The 20,175-nt window shown below is 41.3% G+C and overlaps 1 protein-coding gene across 1 annotated transcript; it reads left to right on the top strand.

The window, feature by feature from the left end:
- The first annotated feature begins 5,101 nt into the window (after window positions 1–5,101).
- Window positions 5,102–6,007, top strand: LOC115503847 (mitochondrial ornithine transporter 1-like). The gene has a single exon (XM_030300357.1). It carries the CDS (start codon window positions 5,102–5,104, stop codon window positions 6,005–6,007), a length of 906 nt encoding a protein of 301 aa, XP_030156217.1.
- The last annotated feature ends 14,168 nt before the right edge of the window (window positions 6,008–20,175 follow it).

Here is a 20,175-nt window from a genome sequence, read left to right as displayed (position 1 = left end):
AGCTTGGCTTTCTATTCATATTGAGAACTCTATAATGAGTTACAGAGTTATAAGTTATAGAGTTAAGAGTTACCCTCTTATGTAAAAAGAAAAGCTTAACTGAAAAAGAGTGGGATCCATTTCTCTTAAAGTAAGTACTGAGTTACCAAAAGGACTCACTATTCTCACAGTTCCTTTGGCTAATTAGTACAGTTTTCTTTTTTGTTGTTGTTGTTTTTTTTTTCAATATATGAAGTTTATTGTCAAATTGGTTTCCAATGAGTACAGTTTTCAATATTAAATAATACAGAGATTTTTACAAAAAATAAAAGATAAAGTCCCTTTCAACCAACTTTCTAGAGTAAACTGTTAACATTTTGAGCTGTATCATTCCAGGTCTTTATTTAGTGTACAACTAAATGTATATTTAGTTTGGTAAAGGAAAAAAAGTATGATTTTGTTATAGATACCACTATAAAATTTATGACTCAAAAATATATAAATATCCTTCCTTATCAGCACATATAGATTTACTGCTTCAGTTCATGATAAAGATTTTTAAAAAAACATTTTATCCACTCCCCTATTGCTGGCCATTTAGGTTGTTCCACAACAATTTTTTTATTATACCAAATGCTGCAATAAACATTCATGTCGGGGCGCCTGGGTGGCGCAGTCGGTTAAGCGTCCGACTTCAGCCAGGTCACGATCTCGCGGTCCGTGAGTTCGAGCCCCACGTCGGATCTGGGCTGATGGCTCAGAGCCTGGAGCCTGTTTCCGATTCTGTGTCTCCCTCTCTCTCTGCCCCTCGCCCATTCATGCTCTGTCTCTCTCTGTCCCAAAAATAAATAAACGTTGAAAAAAAAAAAAAAACATTCATGTCAATATGGCTTCCAATTTTCATTATATCTACAGACTAGGTAAAAGGGATCTTTATATTCAGTTTTTAGTTACATAAATCCTGACATTTTCAATTTGGAGATGAAATTTTTATTTGAGATGAAAATTTGGACAAATTGTGACAACTTGTGCCTCTGAATGACTTAAACTCTGGTTCTTATCTTTTATACACGCTATGTGAAAATACACACTAGGAAGACTACTCACTACACAGCCATACTGGACTTTTTTTTCTTTACTTCAAATGCCAACCTCTTTCTCATCACAGAGCTATATTTAGCATGTACAGTTCTCTTTTCCTGAAACTGTCTCCAGATATTCTCATGTTTATCTTTTTGTCATTCAGGCCTTGGCTCACACCCCACTTTCTCTGGTATTCCTATTGGGCCCAATTGCTAGGGAGCATGTGATTTAGGTATTCATCTTGTCAAAGGTAGTGGTCTTCAGTGAAAAGCTGGAAATTCTATGCCATTATTTTCTGGTATGTATGCTTGGGAGGGCATGCTTACAATTAGAACAGAAGTATCATCATTATGGTTAGTAAGAAAAAAATGGTTTCACTTGCTTAAGACTGCCTATTATGCTGGTCAGTGATACAATATATTCTGGCATCTGTTGTCTCCAAATCCATATATTTAGTTAAATATATGTCATGGAACTTGATCTCTGTCTCTGCTATTTATGCAACTATGTCTGGCAATTCAATGAAGGTATAGACCATTTCCCTTTTAATGCCCTTGTGCTCCCTGGCCTTGATCACTAATTTGGCTTCTCCAAAACATATGTATGAACTTAACACAAAAGCAGTTGATGATTTATTGCAGTTTTCTATGTATTTTGTGTTTGTAAAAACTCAGCATGTTTTTTTAAAATATAAACAATGAACCAGATGTAATTAATTGACACTCCGTGGTCATTAATATATTAAAAGCATTTCTAGATAACTTGATAGGGCTTCTACAATAAATATTAAAATATGCTTTTTATTTCTTTCTCCTTGACTTTCTTGAGGGTAATATAAAAACATAACAAAAAATCCCTCAGGGTGCCTGGCTGGCTCAGTCACTAAAGCATGTGACCCTTGATCTTCGAGTGGTGAGTTCCAGCCCCACTTGGGGATAGAGTTTATTTTAAGAAAAAAAAAGTAAAATAAATTTTTTAAAATCCTTCAAATATGACATGAAGAATTTAAAATTCTTTTTCCAGTGTAAAACGGCACAGTGTTCTCACATAGCTCTTTTCTTTGTCAAAAATTTGCCAAGGGACACCTGGATGGCTGAGCCAGGTAAGCCTCCAACCCTTGATTTTGGCTCAGGTCATGATCTCATGGTGTGTGAGATCAAGTCCCACATTGGGCTGTATGCTCATATCAGGGAGCCTGCTTGGGATTCTCTCTCTCTCTCCCTCTGCCCCTACCCCCTCTCAAAATAAATAAATAAACATTAGGAAAAAAAGTTTGCCCAGATAACAAGAACCCCTAAAGTCAAAAAGAGTAAGAGATGAGACAACAGTGAATGAGGAATGTTAATCTGTTTTCAGAAGTCCAAAGCAGAGGAAAGAATGATAAATTCAGAGATCAGAGAAAGTTACATGCTAAATGTCTGCAAGGCAGTATACCAAAGAGAGACAAACCCAACTGACAGAACCTGCAAGAGGCTCAATATTTGCAGGCAGAAGTTTCCAAGGAAGGGGGAAAGGCATGAGGCTGGACATGGGGGATTCATTAAAGTATATCCAGAGCTATTGGATGTCCAGGATCCCTATCCCTCCCTAGAATGACTTCCTTCCCCATCCCACAGATGAAAAGTGTACTTTCTAGGTAAATTGAACCAAAGGAGGCTCAAACTCAGAGAAAGCAGGCACAAATAAAGGGTTGTACAGCATCAAACAAAATTAGGTGAAAATCTATGTACTTTACTGCAGTAATGTTACCCCTCTTACTCCATTTTTGGTCTCATTAAATCCATTTCCAAGGCATACATCTCCACACACACACACACACACACACACACACACACACACACACAGTTAAGATTCAAAGATTATTCTCTAAAGAAACCATGTGATCCAGAGAAAAGAGGTCAGATACTGACATTTGGGCCTTCTCCAAAGAAAAGGCCAGGTCACTATCTACTTCAATGAAGTCTACCTGCTGACAAGCTATCCATGCACCATTTGCTTTTCAGTGCCTCACTAGTATGTATGTATGTATGTATTCATTTATTTTTGTTTAATTAATTTATTTTTAATTTACATCCAAGTTAGTTAACAGATAGTGCAACAATGATTTCAGGAGTAGATTCCTTAATGCTCCTTAACCAGTTAGCCCATTCCCCCCTCCCACAACCCCTCCACAACCCTCTGTTTGTTCTCTGTATTTAAGAGACCCCTGGGGCGCCTGGGTGGCTCAGTTACGCATCAACTTCGGCTCAGGTCATGACTTCCGCTCGGATCATGATCTCATGGTTCATGAGTTCGAGCCCCTAGACGGGCTCTATGCTGTCAGCTGGGAGCCTGAAGCCTGCTTCAGATTCTGTTTCCCTCTCTCTCTGCCCTTCCCCCACTCGCACTCTCTCTCTCAAAAATAAATAAAACATTAAAAAAATTTTAAAGAATCCCTTATGTTTTGTCCCCTCTCTGTTTTTATATTATTTTTGCTTCCTTTCCCTTATGTTCATCTGTTTTCTATCTTAAATTTCTCATATGAATGAAATAATATATGCCTTTCTATGACTAATTTCGCTTAGCATAATACCTTCTAGTTCCATCCACGTAGTTGCAAATGGACTTTTATTTTTTATTTCAATGCCTCACTTATTTTTAAAAAATTTTTATATTTATTTATTTTTTGAGAGAGAAAGAGGCAGCAAGCAGGAACGGGGCAGAGAGAGGGAGACAGAGGATCTGAAGCAGGCTCTGTGCTGACAGCAGAGAGCCCCAAAAGGGGCTCAAACTGTGAGATTATGACCTGAGCAGAAGTCTGACGCTTAACAGACTGAGCCACTAGGCGCCCCAGTACCTCATTTGATTAACTGATTGCCAAAGATAATCAGACAAGGAAAGGTTTCCGAAGGTAGAATCATTTCAGCGTACTTCCTGCTCCTTCCGTTTTATTTTTAGCCCCAAAATAAAACACCAACTAGGCCTTGGAATGAAAACCTTAAGAGAATTAATTCTAACAATGGGATTACGAGCATCTATCCGGAAGGTAAAGGTGTGTCCTAAAAAGCGGTATCCTCAAGCTTATGTCCAAAACCGCACCTTGCCTTGGAAGCCAGTCCTGTTGGCATTTGTATCTCGAACGTACGCTGCTGTGCTCTAGAGAGCGCTGGAACCACACAGCTCTTTTCTATCAACTTTCTTAGCAACACATAAATACCTGTTTTCCAAGCCAATTGTAAAAACGCCGTATCCTACCTCCGAAAATGATGAGGACTCTGGGCCACCGGTTTCCAGGACTTCAGCCCCAGATCCTGAGCGATGTTGCCATGAAAATAGCCATTCTCCAGCCGGCACCGCGGATCGGATCTGCTCGCGTTAGGCTTCCTCTCCCACCGTCACCGGGGCGTCCCAGTCGAGGGAAGACCAGGACCCAGAGAGGTGCGGCGGGGCCTCACCCTGCGGCAGAGCCGCCATTCCAGTTTTCTGATCAAAAGCAGCCACCGACTGTCATGTAAAAAACCCCAAGTAGTTTATCTTCTCTGTTTGAAACCTCTGTGTCTTTAGATTTGACCCTTTGACTCCAGGCTCGACCAACAGGAGCATATCCCCTTTTATTTTGCCTAGTAAGAAATGTGGGGAGTAGGTGGGAATCTAGCCGAAGGGGAAAGCACGAACATCGGCGCCTATTGTCTCTGCCCTTAAATGAAAGAATTTATAAAGTAGCTTTCAATCTCTGTGTTACAATTCATTAAAAGTGTGTACCGAGACCTCGTCCCCGGCGGACGGGTGCGGGGAGGGCCGGGCGGATGGGGGCGGGGCGGGGGCGGGGGTGGGGGTGGGGCGGGCGCTGCGGGCAGCAAGGCACGCTGGAGGGCCTCGAGCACGCCGGCAAGCCGGGGGTTATTTCCGTGCGCGGGAGCGCGTCCCGAGGCCTCTCCTGGGGTTAAGCGGCTTCTCCCCAGGAGGAGGGAGAGTGGAGAATGGGCGTCTGGCTGTGGGACGCCTGCCCTGAGCTCCAGAGAGTTGCTTCCCACGGAGACCAGCGGAAGAGTGGGCGAACATGAAGTCCAATCCTGCCATCCAAGCCACCATCGACCTCACAGCGGGCGCCATAGGGGGCACAGCATGTGTCCTGACTGGGCAGCCTTTCGACACAGTGAAAGTGAAGATGCAGACGTTCCCCGGCCTGTACAAGAGCTTCACCGACTGCTGCCTGAAGACTTACTCCCAAGTGGGTTTCCGCGGCTTCTACAAGGGGACTGGCCCAGCGCTGATTGCCTACGTCGCCGAGAACTCTGTCCTCTTCATGTGCTATGGCTTCTGCCAACAGCTTGTGAAGAAAGTAGTCGGATTGGACAAACAGGAGAAGCTGAGTGAACTGCAGACCGCAACTGCGGGGTCCTTCGCCTCCGTGTTTGCTGCGCTGGCCCTGTGCCCCACTGAGCTTGTGAAGTGCCGGCTACAGACCATGCACGAAATGGAAATGTCAGGGAAAATAACAAAAAGCCAGAACACAGTCTGGTCCGTCGTGAAGAGTATCCTTAGAAAGGATGGCTTCTTGGGCTTCTACCACGGACTTTCGAGCACTCTACTTCAAGAAGTACCGGGCTATTTCTTCTTCTTTGGTGGCTATGAACTGAGTCGATCATTTTTTGCCTCAGGGAGATCAAAAGACGAACTAGGCCCTGTCCCTTTGATGCTAAGTGGTGGAATTGCTGGAATTTGCCTTTGGCTTGTCATATACCCAGTGGATTGTATCAAATCCAGAATTCAGGTTCTTTCCATGTCTGGAAAACAGGCTGGATTTATGGGAACTCTTGTAAGTATTGTGGAAAATGAAGGAATAGCAGCCTTATATTCTGGAATGAAAGCTACTATGATTCGAGCATTCCCTGCCAATGGATCACTATTTTTAGCTTATGAATATAGCAGGAGGATGATGATGAGCCAGTTTGAAGCATATTGAAGTGTCTTGGTGAACTGGATCTAAGTAAATGCCTTAGAGGACTCTAGTTTATCTCTGGTTTCATGGAGTACTGGACCAATGTGGAATTATTTTTTACTTCATGGGAATTTTGTTTTTGTCTTCCCTTCTTCTATCCTAAACTTTATGGAAGATCTTCTATTTTACATCATATAATTTCTACCCATAATTGTATTAAAATAGAAGATGACTGCTCTTGTGTTTGGTGGGATATACAGAGTGAGCTGGTGGTCTGTGAACCTGTTCTGAATGCTAAATCTAGTTATATCACGGCTTTTGCATAAACCTGTACATGTACATGCAGTTTAGTTGGTTATCTGTTGTGAGTAAAACAGTTTGGTCCCATGTTTAATGTCATATCAGCAGAAAGAGGTAACCATGTTTCATGAAGATGACCATAAATGATAGCTTAACCCATTCTGCTTAACATGTTCTCTATACTAGGCAATTAAAGTTTTTAACAAGTTTTTGTGTGGTGCTTGAAACCCCAAATACCCACCTAGATTTTTAAGAGGACAACATACTTGCATACTGATGTGGCTTCCACATTGTTGAGTACAATTTCAGAGTAAGCATCCTGCAATTTCTCTATTCTTAAAATAGTGGCATTCACTTTCAAAGTGGGATCATATTCGGCACTCTTAGTTAGGTGTAGCCTACAGCATCAGGACTTGGGGAAGTAGTGCAGCCTTCATCTGTACCAACTTTCCCTCTTTTTCCCTCCCAAAGAGCTTCCCCTCTGCTGGGCTTTAGATTGAGGGATGGATTAATGGAATGGGGCTATTGAAGCACTTTGGACCATTCATTGTCCTCTCTGCCTCCAACAGTCAGAAACCCTTCCAGGGAACATAGAGCACCAAAGCCAAGGGATCCTTTGTTCATTGTTTGGCGAGCAAGTAGATGAAGTTCTCTCCTCACAGGAAAAACCAAACAGAACTTAATACTTGCACTCCACAGTAAGTAATGCTAGGGCTGACCCATCCTGAAATCTACCTCAGGATCTGTAACTCTTTGTCATTCTTTTACAATGTTGGAACCTTCTAAATTTGATATTGGCCATCAGGGAAATTTATTGATGACTGTATATTGGGTGTAACTTTATAAAGCAATGAAACATGAGAAAAGCAATTTATTAAACTATATCATATGTATGTGTAAAGCACTGATAAAAGAAAAACCCAGAAAACAAAAAAAAGCAAAACATATTTCATCTGATCCACACAGACTTATAGATGAGCAACTGTTCTTTGGCCATATGGTATAGGGGGTCATTCTTGTTACAACCAAAGTAAGCCTCATTATTCCTTGCTGCTCAAAGACAAGCAGAATTTCTCTCAATAAAAACTGTTTTTAAACACCCTGGAAAGCTGAAAGCAAGCCAGCTACCAGTCTTAGTAGTAGTCCACACCATGTGTATCTATCACCATTGGAAATTTTGTGTGGAATCTCCAGTTCCCCTTAGCTTTTTGCTATCTGTGAAGCTTTGGTAGTAATTCTAGGCATAGTCCCAGAAACAAGAGGGTCAGAGAAATGAGATGTTGACAAATGGGGATTGCGGCAGACATTTGGGGAGGGAAAACTCAGTGTTGGGCTTGGTGTGCTAGAGAGCAATGGTTGGTCTTCCATTTGCTTTTTCTTTAAAAGAAAACCACTTTTCTACTTTAAAAAATTTTTTTAATGTGTATTTTATTTAAAAAAATTTTTTTAACGTTTATTTATTTTTGAGACAGAGAGAGACAGAACGTGAACAGGGGAGGGGCAGAGAGAAAGGGAGACACAGAATCTGAAACGGGCTCCAGGCTATGAGCTGTCAGCACAGAGCCCGACGCGGGGCTCGAACTCACGGACCGTGAGATTATGACCTGAGCTGGAGTTGGACGCTTAACCCACTGAGCCACCCAGGTGCCCCCTTAATGTTTATTTTTGAGAGAGACAGAGTGTGAGAGGGGGAGGAGCAGAAAGACAGAGGGACATAAGAATCTGAAGCAGGCTCCAGTCTCTGAGCTGTCAGCACAGAGCCCGACGAGGGGCTTGAACTCACGGATCATGAGATCATGACCTGAACTGAAGTTGGATACTTAACCGACCGAGCCCTCCTGGTGCCCCAAACCATTTTTCTACTTTACTTTTGAGTTACTTATACATTTTTGTTCTTTTTTTTTATAGTGATAATGATAGGTCTTTAATAGCTGTCCTTTCAAGCCTTCAATTGTTTTTTTCTTTTTTCTTTTAATTTTATTTTTTATTTTTTAAATTTACATCCAAATTAGTTAGCATATAGTGCAACAACGATTTCAGGAGTAGATTCCTTAGTGCCCCTTACCCATTTAGCCCATCCCCCCCTCCCACAGCCCCTCCAGGAATCCTCAGTTTGTTCTCCATATTTATGAGTCTCTTCTGTTTTGTCCCCCTCCCTGTTTTTATATTATTTTTGTTTCCCTTCCCTTAAGTTCATCTGTTTTGTCTCTTAAAGTCCTCATATGAGTGAAGTCCTATGGTTTTTGTCTTTCTCTGACTAATTTCACTTAGCATGATACCCTTCGGCTCCATCCATATAGTTGCAAATGGCAAGATTTCATTCCTTTTGATGGCCGAGTAATACTCCATTGCATATACTCCATTCCACATCTTCTTTATCCATTCATCCATCGATGGACATTTGGGCTCTTTCCATACTTTGGCTATTGTTGATAGTGCTGCTATAAACATGGGGGTACATGTCTCGCTTCAAAACAGCACACCTGTATCCTGTGGATAAATGCCTAGTAGTGCAATTGCTGGGTCATTAGGGTAGTTCCGTTTTTAGTTTTTTGAGGAACCTCCAGGCTGTTTTCCAGAGTGGCTGGACAAGCTTGCATTCCCACATTTATGTTCTACATTTCATACTTAAATGGTCAGTAGCTACTTAGTGGAACTTCATCCAAAAAGACCTGGATTAAGGAAGAAGAGAGAGCAGAACTGGCTTCCAGCAGGAAGTGAATGTCTTCAGAGTCCACAGGCCCCCTGCCCAGCACTTGTGAGCTTGTCTCACTCCTGTTGTTGGCATACCTTTCTACATGTTGTCTATCAAAGGTTTAACAATATCTTCAAAAGAAATAGTTTTCAAAAGAAATAGGTCATGATCTTACAGTGCCTGAGTTCAAGCCCCATGTTGGGCTCTGTGCTGACAGTGCAGAGCCTTCTTGGGATTCTCTATCTCCCTCTCTGTCCCAACCCTCAAAATAAATAAACTTATTTTTTACATTTTATTTATTTTTGATAGAGAGCACAAGTGAGGGAGGGGCAGTGAGAGTCGGAGACACAGAATCCGAAGCAGGCTCCAGGCTCCCAGCTGTCAGCACAGAGCCAGACATGGGGCTCGAACTCACAAACCACGAGATCATGACCTGAGCTGAAGTTGGTCGCTTAACTGACTGAGCCACCCAGGCGCCCCAAAATAAGTAAACTTAAAAAAAATAGTTTGAGGCAGCTAAGGAAGAACAAATTCTAAGTCAGGAGAATTTTTTTCCACTCAATTTGCTTAACTTATGATTTGATATTTGGGTACAATTTGTATAATTTTAGATCTGTACTCCAGACAAAGATAAGGTAACTTGAAATAATGTGTTTAGAGAAATTTGGAGTTTTATATTATTAAATTATTTACCTAATTAAAAATATTTAATTCACATCATTTATAATGTACCATATTTACCTCTGGGTATTCAGACATTAATGTATTTGGTTTCTATCCTCAAGGATCTGATGGTTTAGATGTTTGTTTTAGTTAGAAGAATGATATTCTAGAATAAAATTTTTAAAAAAAATTTTTTTAGTGTTTGTTTGAGAGAGAGAGAGAGAGAGAACATGAGCAGGGGAGGGGCAGAGAGAGAGGGAGGCACAGAATCCAAAGCAGGCTGCAGGTTCTGAACTGCCAGCACAGAGCCCAATGCGGGGCTCGAGCCCATGAGCCATGAGATCATGACCTGAGCTAAAGTTGGATGCTTAACTGACAGAGCCACCCAGGTGCCCCTAGAATAAAATTTTATATGAAAAAGTAGAATATAGGGGTTCCTGTGTAGCTCAGTGGGTTAAGCATCTGACTTCAGCTCAGGTCGTGATCTCGCAATTCTTGAGTTGGAGCCCTGTATCAGGCTGTCTGCTGTCAGCGCAGAGCCCACTTCAAATCCTCTGTCCCCCTCTCTATCTGTCCCTCCCTTGCTCATGCTCTCTTTCTCTCTCAAAAATAAATAAACATTAAAAAAGGTAGAATCCAAATTGTATGTGTGTGTAAAATGAGTGATGGGATCTCTGAATTTAAGGAGCTGCCTCTTTCCCTTAGTTGTGTTTTGTTTTTGTATTGTTGGGTTTTTTGTATTCCTTAAATTGGTGCATGGTATTTCTTTTTCTCCATAGTTTTGTTGAGATTTAATTGACAGATAACATTGTGTAAGTTAAGGTTTACAATGTGATGATTTGACATATGTATATCTTGTGAAATGATTACCACAATTAGGTTTGTTAACACATCCATCACCTCAGTTACCATTTATTTGTGTGTGTAGTGAGACGGTTATTTATCTCTAAGATGTAAATTGTCAAATCTGTTGTTCTGATGCCTGGTCTTATTTTAAACTTCACTTTGACATAACGTAATTTAATCCTCATCTTTGAAAAATCTTTTCTGATATTTATTTTTTTTATTTTTTTTTATTTTATTTTTTTTTTTAAACTTTTTTTTTTTTTCAACGTTTATTCATTTTTGGGACAGAGAGAGACAGAGCATGAATGGGGGAGGGGCAGAGAGAGAGGGAGACACAGAATCGGAAACAGGCTCCAGGCCCTGAGCCATCAGCCCAGAGCCCGACGCGGGGCTCGAACTCACGGACCGCGAGATCGTGACCTGGCTGAAGTCGGACGCTTAACCGACTGCGCCACCCAGGCGCCCCTTTTCTGATATTTATTATACCTTTTGGTATACTGTCAGAGCCAGATGGTCTGCATCTTGCAATGCTACAGTGATGTTGTAGCTAGAAATTCATTCTTTGTCTAGCTTTCATGGGATACCAAGCTGTAGCAATTGTTCAGTATATGTGATACCTCAGAAGGACCATATCTGGCAATGGAGCATCAAAGCTGATATTTTGTTTGAACAAGAAAATTGTTCAAAAAATTTTTCTTGTTCAAACAAGAAAACATCTCCAAGTTGCTGAATTTGAAAGAAAAATAGGTTATTTTTTTTTTTTGGCCCAGGGTTCTAAAGACGAGTGATGATACTTCTAGGAAGTAGTTGTGTACATAAAATACTCACAGGAGATTTTTGCTCAAATTCAGAAAGTACCCTCTATCTGGAGTCTGCATTTCCAACTTGAGCACCATTGAAAGCCTGTAACTCTCTAATCTCTCTGGTCTGTCCAGATTCATGTGGAATGGCCCAGAAGTCTTTGCTGAGAACGTTTTTAGAAAGTTAATTATTTCAGTGTTGGAACTATTATCCAAGCCTGTGGCCTGCTTCATGTGCTGCACCATCCACAGTGTTCTCAGCTCCCTCCTGATGCCAACGATTACTCTTTGTCAATGATGTTTAAGAGGTAGATTAGCATCTTCCTGTGTCCTGACCTTTTTCAGGTTGATGGTGGTCAACTGATGACTGGTTCACTGCATCAGGCTTAATCGCTTTTTTGAAAACAGTACAAAACATTTGGTATTACTGGCTTTGAATCTGTATCTTGAGGTGAAAAACTCCACAGTGGGTAAACAGTTTTATAGAAATAGATGTCTGTTAACAATCCTGCACATTCAGGGGGTGGGAGGATTTCCCCAGAAAGGGTATTATGTCTGCCAAGGGGAAGCCAGATTGTTGTCTTTTTTTTTATTTATTTATTTATTTTGAGAGACAGCACAAGTGGGGGAGGACCAGAGGGAGAATCTCAAGCAGACTTCATACTGCCAGCATGTAGCCTGATGTGGGGCTCAAATCCACAAACTGTAAGATCATGACCTGAGCCAAAATCAAGAGTTGGGTGCTCAACCAAGTCATCCAGGCACCCCAGATGGTCGTGTTTATAATGAGTAGTTCTACTCCAGCCTAAAGTCATTTCATTAGGTTCTCATCAGCCACCTGGACTCTTGGCAGGCCTTAACTAGGGCAACCTTCCATGTACCTTCTTTTCTGTTAAAAGACAAATGGCTCTTTGGCGCATTCAGAGGAAAGGCTTCTTTCTGCCTTTGGAGAAATGGCTTACTCTTCTCTAGGCAGCACTCTGGGTTCCCAATCTAGTTCTTGGAGATGTTGCCCACAAAAAGTCTTCCTTGTGTCCTTGACGCCAGACGTAAGAATATTCTCAGACTCAGGTGTCCATTGGGTCATCAAGAAGCTGCACAGCAGAGTTAGTCTTCAGCTCTTAATGTGGAGACTACCATGGTGCTATTCCTGTCTTCTGTAATACAGGAAGGCCCCTGGGTTTCTGGGCTTTGTGTCCTCGAGGGAAGGCTTGGTTGAAGTTAAATATTTTAGCGAGAATCCTTCATTGTTAATTCCATGTGCTTATGTTCTATCACATATGCAGTATTTTTTTTTTAAATCTAGTTAGAACTCAAGTTCACAGAATTGGATTATAATAAACTGTCATCATTAGTCCATATATGACCTACATTATTTATCTACTTATACATCCAATATCATCTATCTATCTATTTCTCTGTCTAGTTATAAATCTAAATAGTAATGGGAATTTATAAACATAGCACCTCCCCCAAATGCTAGGGACTTGGTAATAATCTACATCTACCCATATACATGGTCCCTCATACCTGTCCCCACCTTCACCAAATGAAGATAATCATCATCCCGAATTCTATGTACATCATTCCTTTGCTGTTTTGAATATGCTTTTAGTGTATTATATATTACTCCCCTGTATATATTTTTCATTTAGTTGTTTTAAACTTTATAGTAAAGGTAAAAATACTGTATGTAATACTTTGCTACTTATTTTTCCACTTAATATTTACTCTTAAAATCCAATAATGTTGTGTTACTGTAATTCATTTATTTTGGCTACTGTAAAACATTCCATTTTGTGAGTCTACCATCATTTACTCATTAGTTGGTGGGCATATGGATTGTTTCCTGATATTTTCTCTTGTGCACACAGCTAATATAAATATTCTTATACCTCTTTTTTTTATTTAAAAAAATTTTTTACGTTTATTTATTTTTGATAGAGAGAGACAGAGCACAAGTGGGGGAGGGGCAGAGAGAGAAGGAAACACATAATTGGAAGCAGGCCCCAAGCTCTGAGCTGTCAGCACAGAGCCCGATGCGGGGCTCGAACCCACAAACCAAGAGATCATGACCTGAGCCAAAGTCAGACACTCATCTGACTGAGCCACCCAGGCGCCCCTCTCATATATACCTCTTGATGTAAATGTGCAAGAGTTTCTCTTGGATATATAACTGGGAATAGAAATTATGGAACTCTCAGGCATTTATTTAGGAGTAATTATGCAATTTAGTAGATAATGCCTGGCTTGTACCTTATCGTATCTTTTATTTTTATTGAGGTTTAGTTGACATGTAACATGTTAGTTTCAGAGGTACAACATAATGATTCAATATTTGTATGTATTATGGAATGAAATGAAATGATCCCCACAATAAGTCTAGTTATCATCCAACCACCACACATAGTTATAATATTTTTCTTGAGATGAAAATTGTTAAGATCTGGTCTCTTAGAAACTTTTAAATGTACAATACAGTAGTATCAACTATAGTCACCATGCTGTACATTACATTCTCAGGACTTGTCCTTTTTACATCTTTAAGATGTCTATTGGTGAGTCCAAGTCCTTGATTTTAATACAAATTTATTAATCTTTTATTCCAGGGCCAGTATCTTTTTAAACAATTTTTTTAACACTTATTTATTATTGAGAGACAGAGAGACACAGAGTGTGAGCAGGGGAGGGGTAGAAAGAGGGGGAAACACAGAATCTGAAGCAGGCTCCAGGCTCTGTCGGCACAGAGCCCAATGCGGGGCCACTGTAAGGTCTGTTTACCCTGAGAAGAGGAACTGTCCATCTCCCTCTAGAAATGCCAAGTGGAACAGCCCAGATGAAGCTACTTATACACTTCACATGCAAACTGTGTGGGATTGGCTTTATGATGACGGTGATACTCGCCCACTGAATATGCCCATCACCTAGATCATTGTAAATGCTGAATTTAGGGCAGGCCCTTTCACATGGGCATCCCATATTACCTTATTGTTGCAAAACCAAAAAACAGTTTGGGATGCCTAATCGAATTTTCTGTCTCAGCTTCTCCCTAAGAGTCTTCTACATGCTAATAAAAACATTAAATTAATTAACAAGAGATTGGGGAGAGGCCAGGGGAGAGAAAAAGTACTCTTCCCAAAAAAGGTGGAAATTTTTAAATGGTTATTAAGGAATAGATGAATAGAATGAATGTTTATAGGAACAAAATAAAGAGGAAACAAAAAGGAGGGAGCCATAGGACTTGTCCTAGCAGGGTGGAAATCTTTAGATGACTACTTAAAAATGGGGTAAATAAAATGGACACTGATTACATTAAACAAAGGTTTTAATACAGCACTACCTAAGGTTGGGCAGGCCAAAGGGACCTCCTCGTTGGCCTCCCAACATTAAAGGACCCCCAAACAAGTCTAACTCTCTTTACCCCTGTTTGGAGACATGTAAAAAGTCAGAAGGTAGAGATTACAATGAGAAACTTAACCAGAAATCCCTTGGGGACATTGGTTAGGCAGATTAATCAAGATAAAGACTGACAAAAGAGCCAGCATCCCATGACTTGGCCTCTCACAGGGGACCCAAAGCCTTTTGCACAAGAGTGGTTAAAATGGTCAGAGGGTGAAGAAGAGAAGTTTCCAGGACTCCTTGATATGGAAGTCCCACATTATGTGGTACCAAAGCCCACTGGTGAAGCCATGATTTGGGCTACAATTAGGTTGAGATTACCTAAAACCTTAATGGTTGGTCGGATTATGAAAGACAGAATGTTTAAGCAAGTATTATGTAAAGATGTTGTGTTGGGGCACCTGGGTGACTCAGTCAGCTAAGTGTCCGACTTCAGCTCAGGTCATGATTTCATGGCTTGTGAGTTTGAGCCCCACATGGGCTCTGGGCTGACAGCTGAGAGCCTAGAGCCTGCTTCGAATTCTGTGTCTCCCTCTCTCTCTCTTCCCCTTCCCTGCTCGCTCTCTGTCTCTCTGTCTCTCTGTCTCTCTCTCTCTCTCTCTGTCAAAAATAAACATTAAAAAAATTTTTTAAAAAAGAGGTTGTGTCAACTTTACTGAATGTTTTATATGGGAATGGATATTCTATATGGCTGAGGAACTCTTCCTCTACCTAGTATAGTAAAATCAAAACCTGTGGATAATATCCCAATAGAGGCTACAGTGAGGAACATATAAGTTGATAGAATTATGGTAAAATTTTGTAGAATTGGTATCTTTGAACAAGCTATACATGAAGAGGTTGTGTCTTTTTTACCTGATTGTACTTGGGCTACAGACATTGTATCTGACTGGGGAACATTTCTCCTACTTAGTATTGTAAAACAGAAGACATGTAAATCAGCTCTCTTCAAGTAAGGCTAATTGGACATGCTAAATGAGAACTAGTAAGATTGCCTGAGCCACACAGTGTGGAATGGAAGCTAGAGTACTAGTAGGGACAAATTCTCTCTGTCGATAGCCCTATGTGGAAGGAACCTCGTCTGGGACTTAAGACAAAAGCCTGTGAGTGCTTCCCAGTAATGACTATGGTGACTTTGGACAAGAGAATTTCCATTTGACAGGTATTTGCTACCTTGCTATCAGATGTTAACCAAAGCTATCCTGATTACTGCAGGACATAGGAGGTTCTTGAAACCTGAAATACCCATAACATCTAGAGTGATATTGAAAAACACTCTAATGAAGACCACAATGCCCAGACAAGTTCTATAATAAAATGGAAGTGATTTACTTAGGAGCATGCTGCCTGGGGAGTACAGGAGATATTTACAAGTAGGAGCCTCTTTTCCCCTAGGACTGACTCTGGAATTTCATAAGGACTTTCTGCATTCTACTATCACATGGCAGTGCTCTATAAAGAGCACTCGACTAACCAACAAAAAGTTGCTTGGTTTATGGATGACAGTTCCAAGGTGGAATGGACAAATATCCTGTTTGAAAGACTAATACCTTGATAAGGTGGTCATCTGAGTCCATGAAATAAGTGGATATTAGGGCGATGTAGAGAAGGGATGAATCTAGACATATTCCTCTTGCACCCACTGAGACACAAAACGCCACTAAAGACTGTTCTGACTGTCCACAAAAGACACAGAGACTACAGGTGGCTATATGGCAGATTCCCTGGTGGGAAATCCTTGAACATAACTGGCAAGTCAAGCTGATACTGGTAGCTCCAGGGGGCTACAAATGGGTGCTGACAGGAATAGATATGGACAATGGACTAGGCTTGGCTTACCTGGTGGTAGATGCACATGCTCAGAGTGTTATGAAAGAACCAGAACAGAAAATACTGCACCAATTTAGACAACTGACCATCATTTCTTCAAACCAAAGAAAAAAATTGGTTGTCTAAAATAGGGACAGATAAAAGCAGGAAGATCTGGCTTACATGCCCTCACAGGTGTGTCTAAAGGACTGTCCCTACTGGCTAGATTTCTCTTGTTTTTCTGATGGCTCTGGGGAAGAGGGAGTAGGGGAGGTGCTGGCATACTTTTGTCCCCGTATCACCTCAACTATATTTTCCCTGCTTGATACAGTAGTCATAGGACCAGGTCTGCAACTACAAGGTCTGGAATCAGGGATAATTCCTAAGCAAGAAACTGTAACTATGTTTTTAACCTTTATGTCAGAATTCCTAAGGGCCTGCTCAGCCAGGATGTACCTTCACCCCGTCTGGAAAAATTGGGGTTAACAGTGAATGCAGCTATATTGCTGGTGGTATATATAGCCCCCTCATTCTGCAGCTCTGCAACCTTATTCTATGTGAATAGGAGTGGACTGAAAGGGAAGTGTTGTTAGACTAGTATTGCTGCCTGCAATCTAGACCAGCACAGTGGCCAAATTTAATGTCCCTTCCAAGCATGGAAAATTTTGAAAATAAATGCAGAGAACAAACAATAATATCTATGACTAAAGGAATGGATAAATGGGTTATGTAATGAAGGAAATACAGTATTACACGAACACCTTGAAAGAAGCTCAGAGCAAGAGATTATATACAGACTTTCTTGTTATCAACCTTCTAATCTTTCTACTACATGACGTATAGGCCAAATCATCAGCCACTGCTCATGAATAAATGACGTTATGAGTTGAATTATGTCTTTCCTGAGACGTTCTAACCCCTGGTACCTCAAAATACAAAGGCAACAAAGTTAAAATGCGGTCATTAGGATGGACTCCAATCCAATATGGCTGACGCCCTTATAAAAAGGGGAACTTTGGACACAGACACAAATGGAGTGAAGACTGTGTAAAGATACAAAGGGAGAATTCTACCTACAAGTCCAGGAAAGGGACCCAAAACAGATTCTTCCCCCTGAGGCTTCACAAGGAACCAACCTTGCTAACATTTTAGTTTCAGACCTCCAGCTTCCAAAACCACAAGATGATAAAATGTCCATTATTTAAGCCATCCAGTTTGTGGTACTTTGGTATGGCAGCCCTAGAAAACTAATACAAATGCAAATCTATACCTCTAGGGGCACCTGGGTGGCTTATTCCATTAGGCATCCAACTCTTAACTTTGGCACAGGTCATGATCTCACAGTTTGTGAGTTTGAGCCCCACATCAGGCTCTGCACTGAGTGTGTGAAGCCTGCTTGTGATTCTGTCTCCCTCTCTCTGTGCCCCTCACACATTTGCTATCTCTCTCTCAAAATAAATAAAAATAAACTATTAAAAATTCTATAACTCTAGCCATCTTTCTTTCCAGGAAAAGTGAACAATCCGTTGTACCAGTTGAAGTTCTCTCCCATGAGGGGGAGTTCACTCCCTTTCTGGGCCAGTCCTACAGGATGCAATTCTCTAGAGGTCTTATTCTGGCTTCTGCCAGATTTCTGTGTGGAAATATTTCTAGGTTAGGCTCAAATTTCCCATCTTCAGTAATTTGATCACAGGGCACTCCCACTGAGCCCAAAGATGGAGGGTGAAAGAGAGGTGGTAATGCAGGAGCAATAGGTGCATTGCCAGTCTGAACTATCCACTAATGAAACATATGAAACATTTACATTCTCTAGAACTTGTCATGTATGATCTTGTATTATTCCACTTGAAGATGGAATGCTGATCCACAGGAAACCAATTTTATGGTTTGATAAATCCGGTAATATCTAGTAGTCAGGGGTTCAGTCTCTACCACAGTCTAGTAACAAACCAGAAGCTGTGTTACTAAGTTGGGATCTCTAGGAAGCTGACATGGAGATAGAGTTTGAGTGTAGGGTGTCTGCTGAGAGTTCTTTGGGATTTATACCTGTGGAATTGAGGTGATGGAGGCAGGATTCAGCAGACAGAGAAGTAGGGCGTTCTGGAGCTAAAATGGCCCATTAGAGTTGTTTTGTGTTAGTCTGAAATAACCAGGTCTTCATATTTCCACCTTGATCAGTGGCTTGATGTGGCTTACCCTGGGATGGATGCGACAGCTGAAGGATGCCCACTGATAGTGCTCCTGCCACTCCCAGACACAAGTCCTTCTCTGAAGGGGAATCTTAGTGGTGCATCTCCATGTCTTTACAGTCCACCTGCTGTGCCAGTCAGATCCTCTTCATACATATATTCGGAAGACAGCTCTTTCATGGTTCTGATGGTCCTCTTCCTGGAGGGAAACTTAAAGAGAAAGTTTAATGGGATGACCTACAGGCCCTGCTACTGAACCTGGTTTCAGGGTTAAAACTGACAATCATTTCCTCACTTCTCTACTGCCCACTTTAGGTTTCTTCCAACCCTCCACTAGCATCCCTGCTGATCTCACCAGCTTACCTGGTGGTGTAATCCAGACGTTCATCCCTGAGAGATCTGAGCCATAGTCACCATGCCCTTCTCAATCTGGGATTGTTGCATACGTCCAATTACCAAAGTAAATGGCCAAAGGTGTACCAGGAGGCATCTAAGTGGGTCCATGGGATGCCAAACATATTTTTCCTTGCCCCCCAGTGTGTAATAGCAGTCCTATTTCCTCCTGATAAGAGTCAAGTTGGTCACTTCTCTTCTTGTCTGCTGGACCCTGGTCACATAGAATCCAAAAGATTGAGGCTACTGCCTTAGCTTACATTATATTGGGAATCTTGCTTTGTTTCCTGGTGGAAAATTTTCCCTTTAGGGACAAGGGCTTCTAACAATGCAGAGCTCAGAGTTCAGAAATGGGAAGCACAAATTCCCCAAATTGTTTGTTAGGAGCAATGGTAACTGAGGCCATTCCTGCCATATAAAGGGTTTAGTGTTGGTCTCAATTGCTGGAAGGTTAGACATTTGGCTGTGTATGGAAGCAGCTAGATCAGCCTTGGTAAGTGAGGCACAGACACTTGCATCATTGCCAATGTGTCCTCTTTGTTCATGTGCTCATCGTGCCAGTGGTATTCTGGCTGATGAAAAAAAGCTTTCTAAAGTTCAGAGGGTATATGGGGTGCCTGGGTGCCTCAGTCAGTTGAGAGTCTCATTTTGGTTCAGGTCATGATCTCCCGGTTTGTGGGTTCAAGAGCCACGTCAGGCCCGGTGCTGACAGCTCAGAACCTGGAGCCTGCTTTGGATTCTCTATCTCCCCCTCTGTCTCTGCCCCTCCCCCACTCATGCTCTGTCTCTCTCTAAAAATAAACATTACAAATTTTTTTTTAATTTTTAAAGTTCAATGGATATATAATTTTGTCTATTTCAATGTTTAGTGACTCTTCTTGGTGGGATGCCCTCTGGTGGCCATTAACTTAGCACATATAGGTTTTCACACTTTATGTTCACTCTCACATGTCCATCAACATGCTTCTAACCCAGAGCTCCTTATACTCAATCTTCCAACTTTTCAGACCTGCAAGATTTTGTCCTCTAACACCTTTATTCAATGAAAAGGAAGCAGAGCTCTTGTAAGGATAGTGTAATACATACTGGATCACCAAT

The sequence above is a fragment of the Lynx canadensis genome, chromosome A1 (genome assembly GCF_007474595.2).
Source record: "Lynx canadensis isolate LIC74 chromosome A1, mLynCan4.pri.v2, whole genome shotgun sequence".
Taxonomy (NCBI): Eukaryota; Metazoa; Chordata; class Mammalia; order Carnivora; family Felidae; genus Lynx; species Lynx canadensis.
This window is presented reverse-complemented; position numbering and strand designations above follow the sequence as displayed.

What these genes read in the sequence shown, in the direction of transcription:
- LOC115503847 (XM_030300357.1), top strand. Translation starts at nt 5,102, where the DNA reads ATGAAGTCCAATCCTGCCATCCAAGCCACCATCGACCTCACAGCGGGC.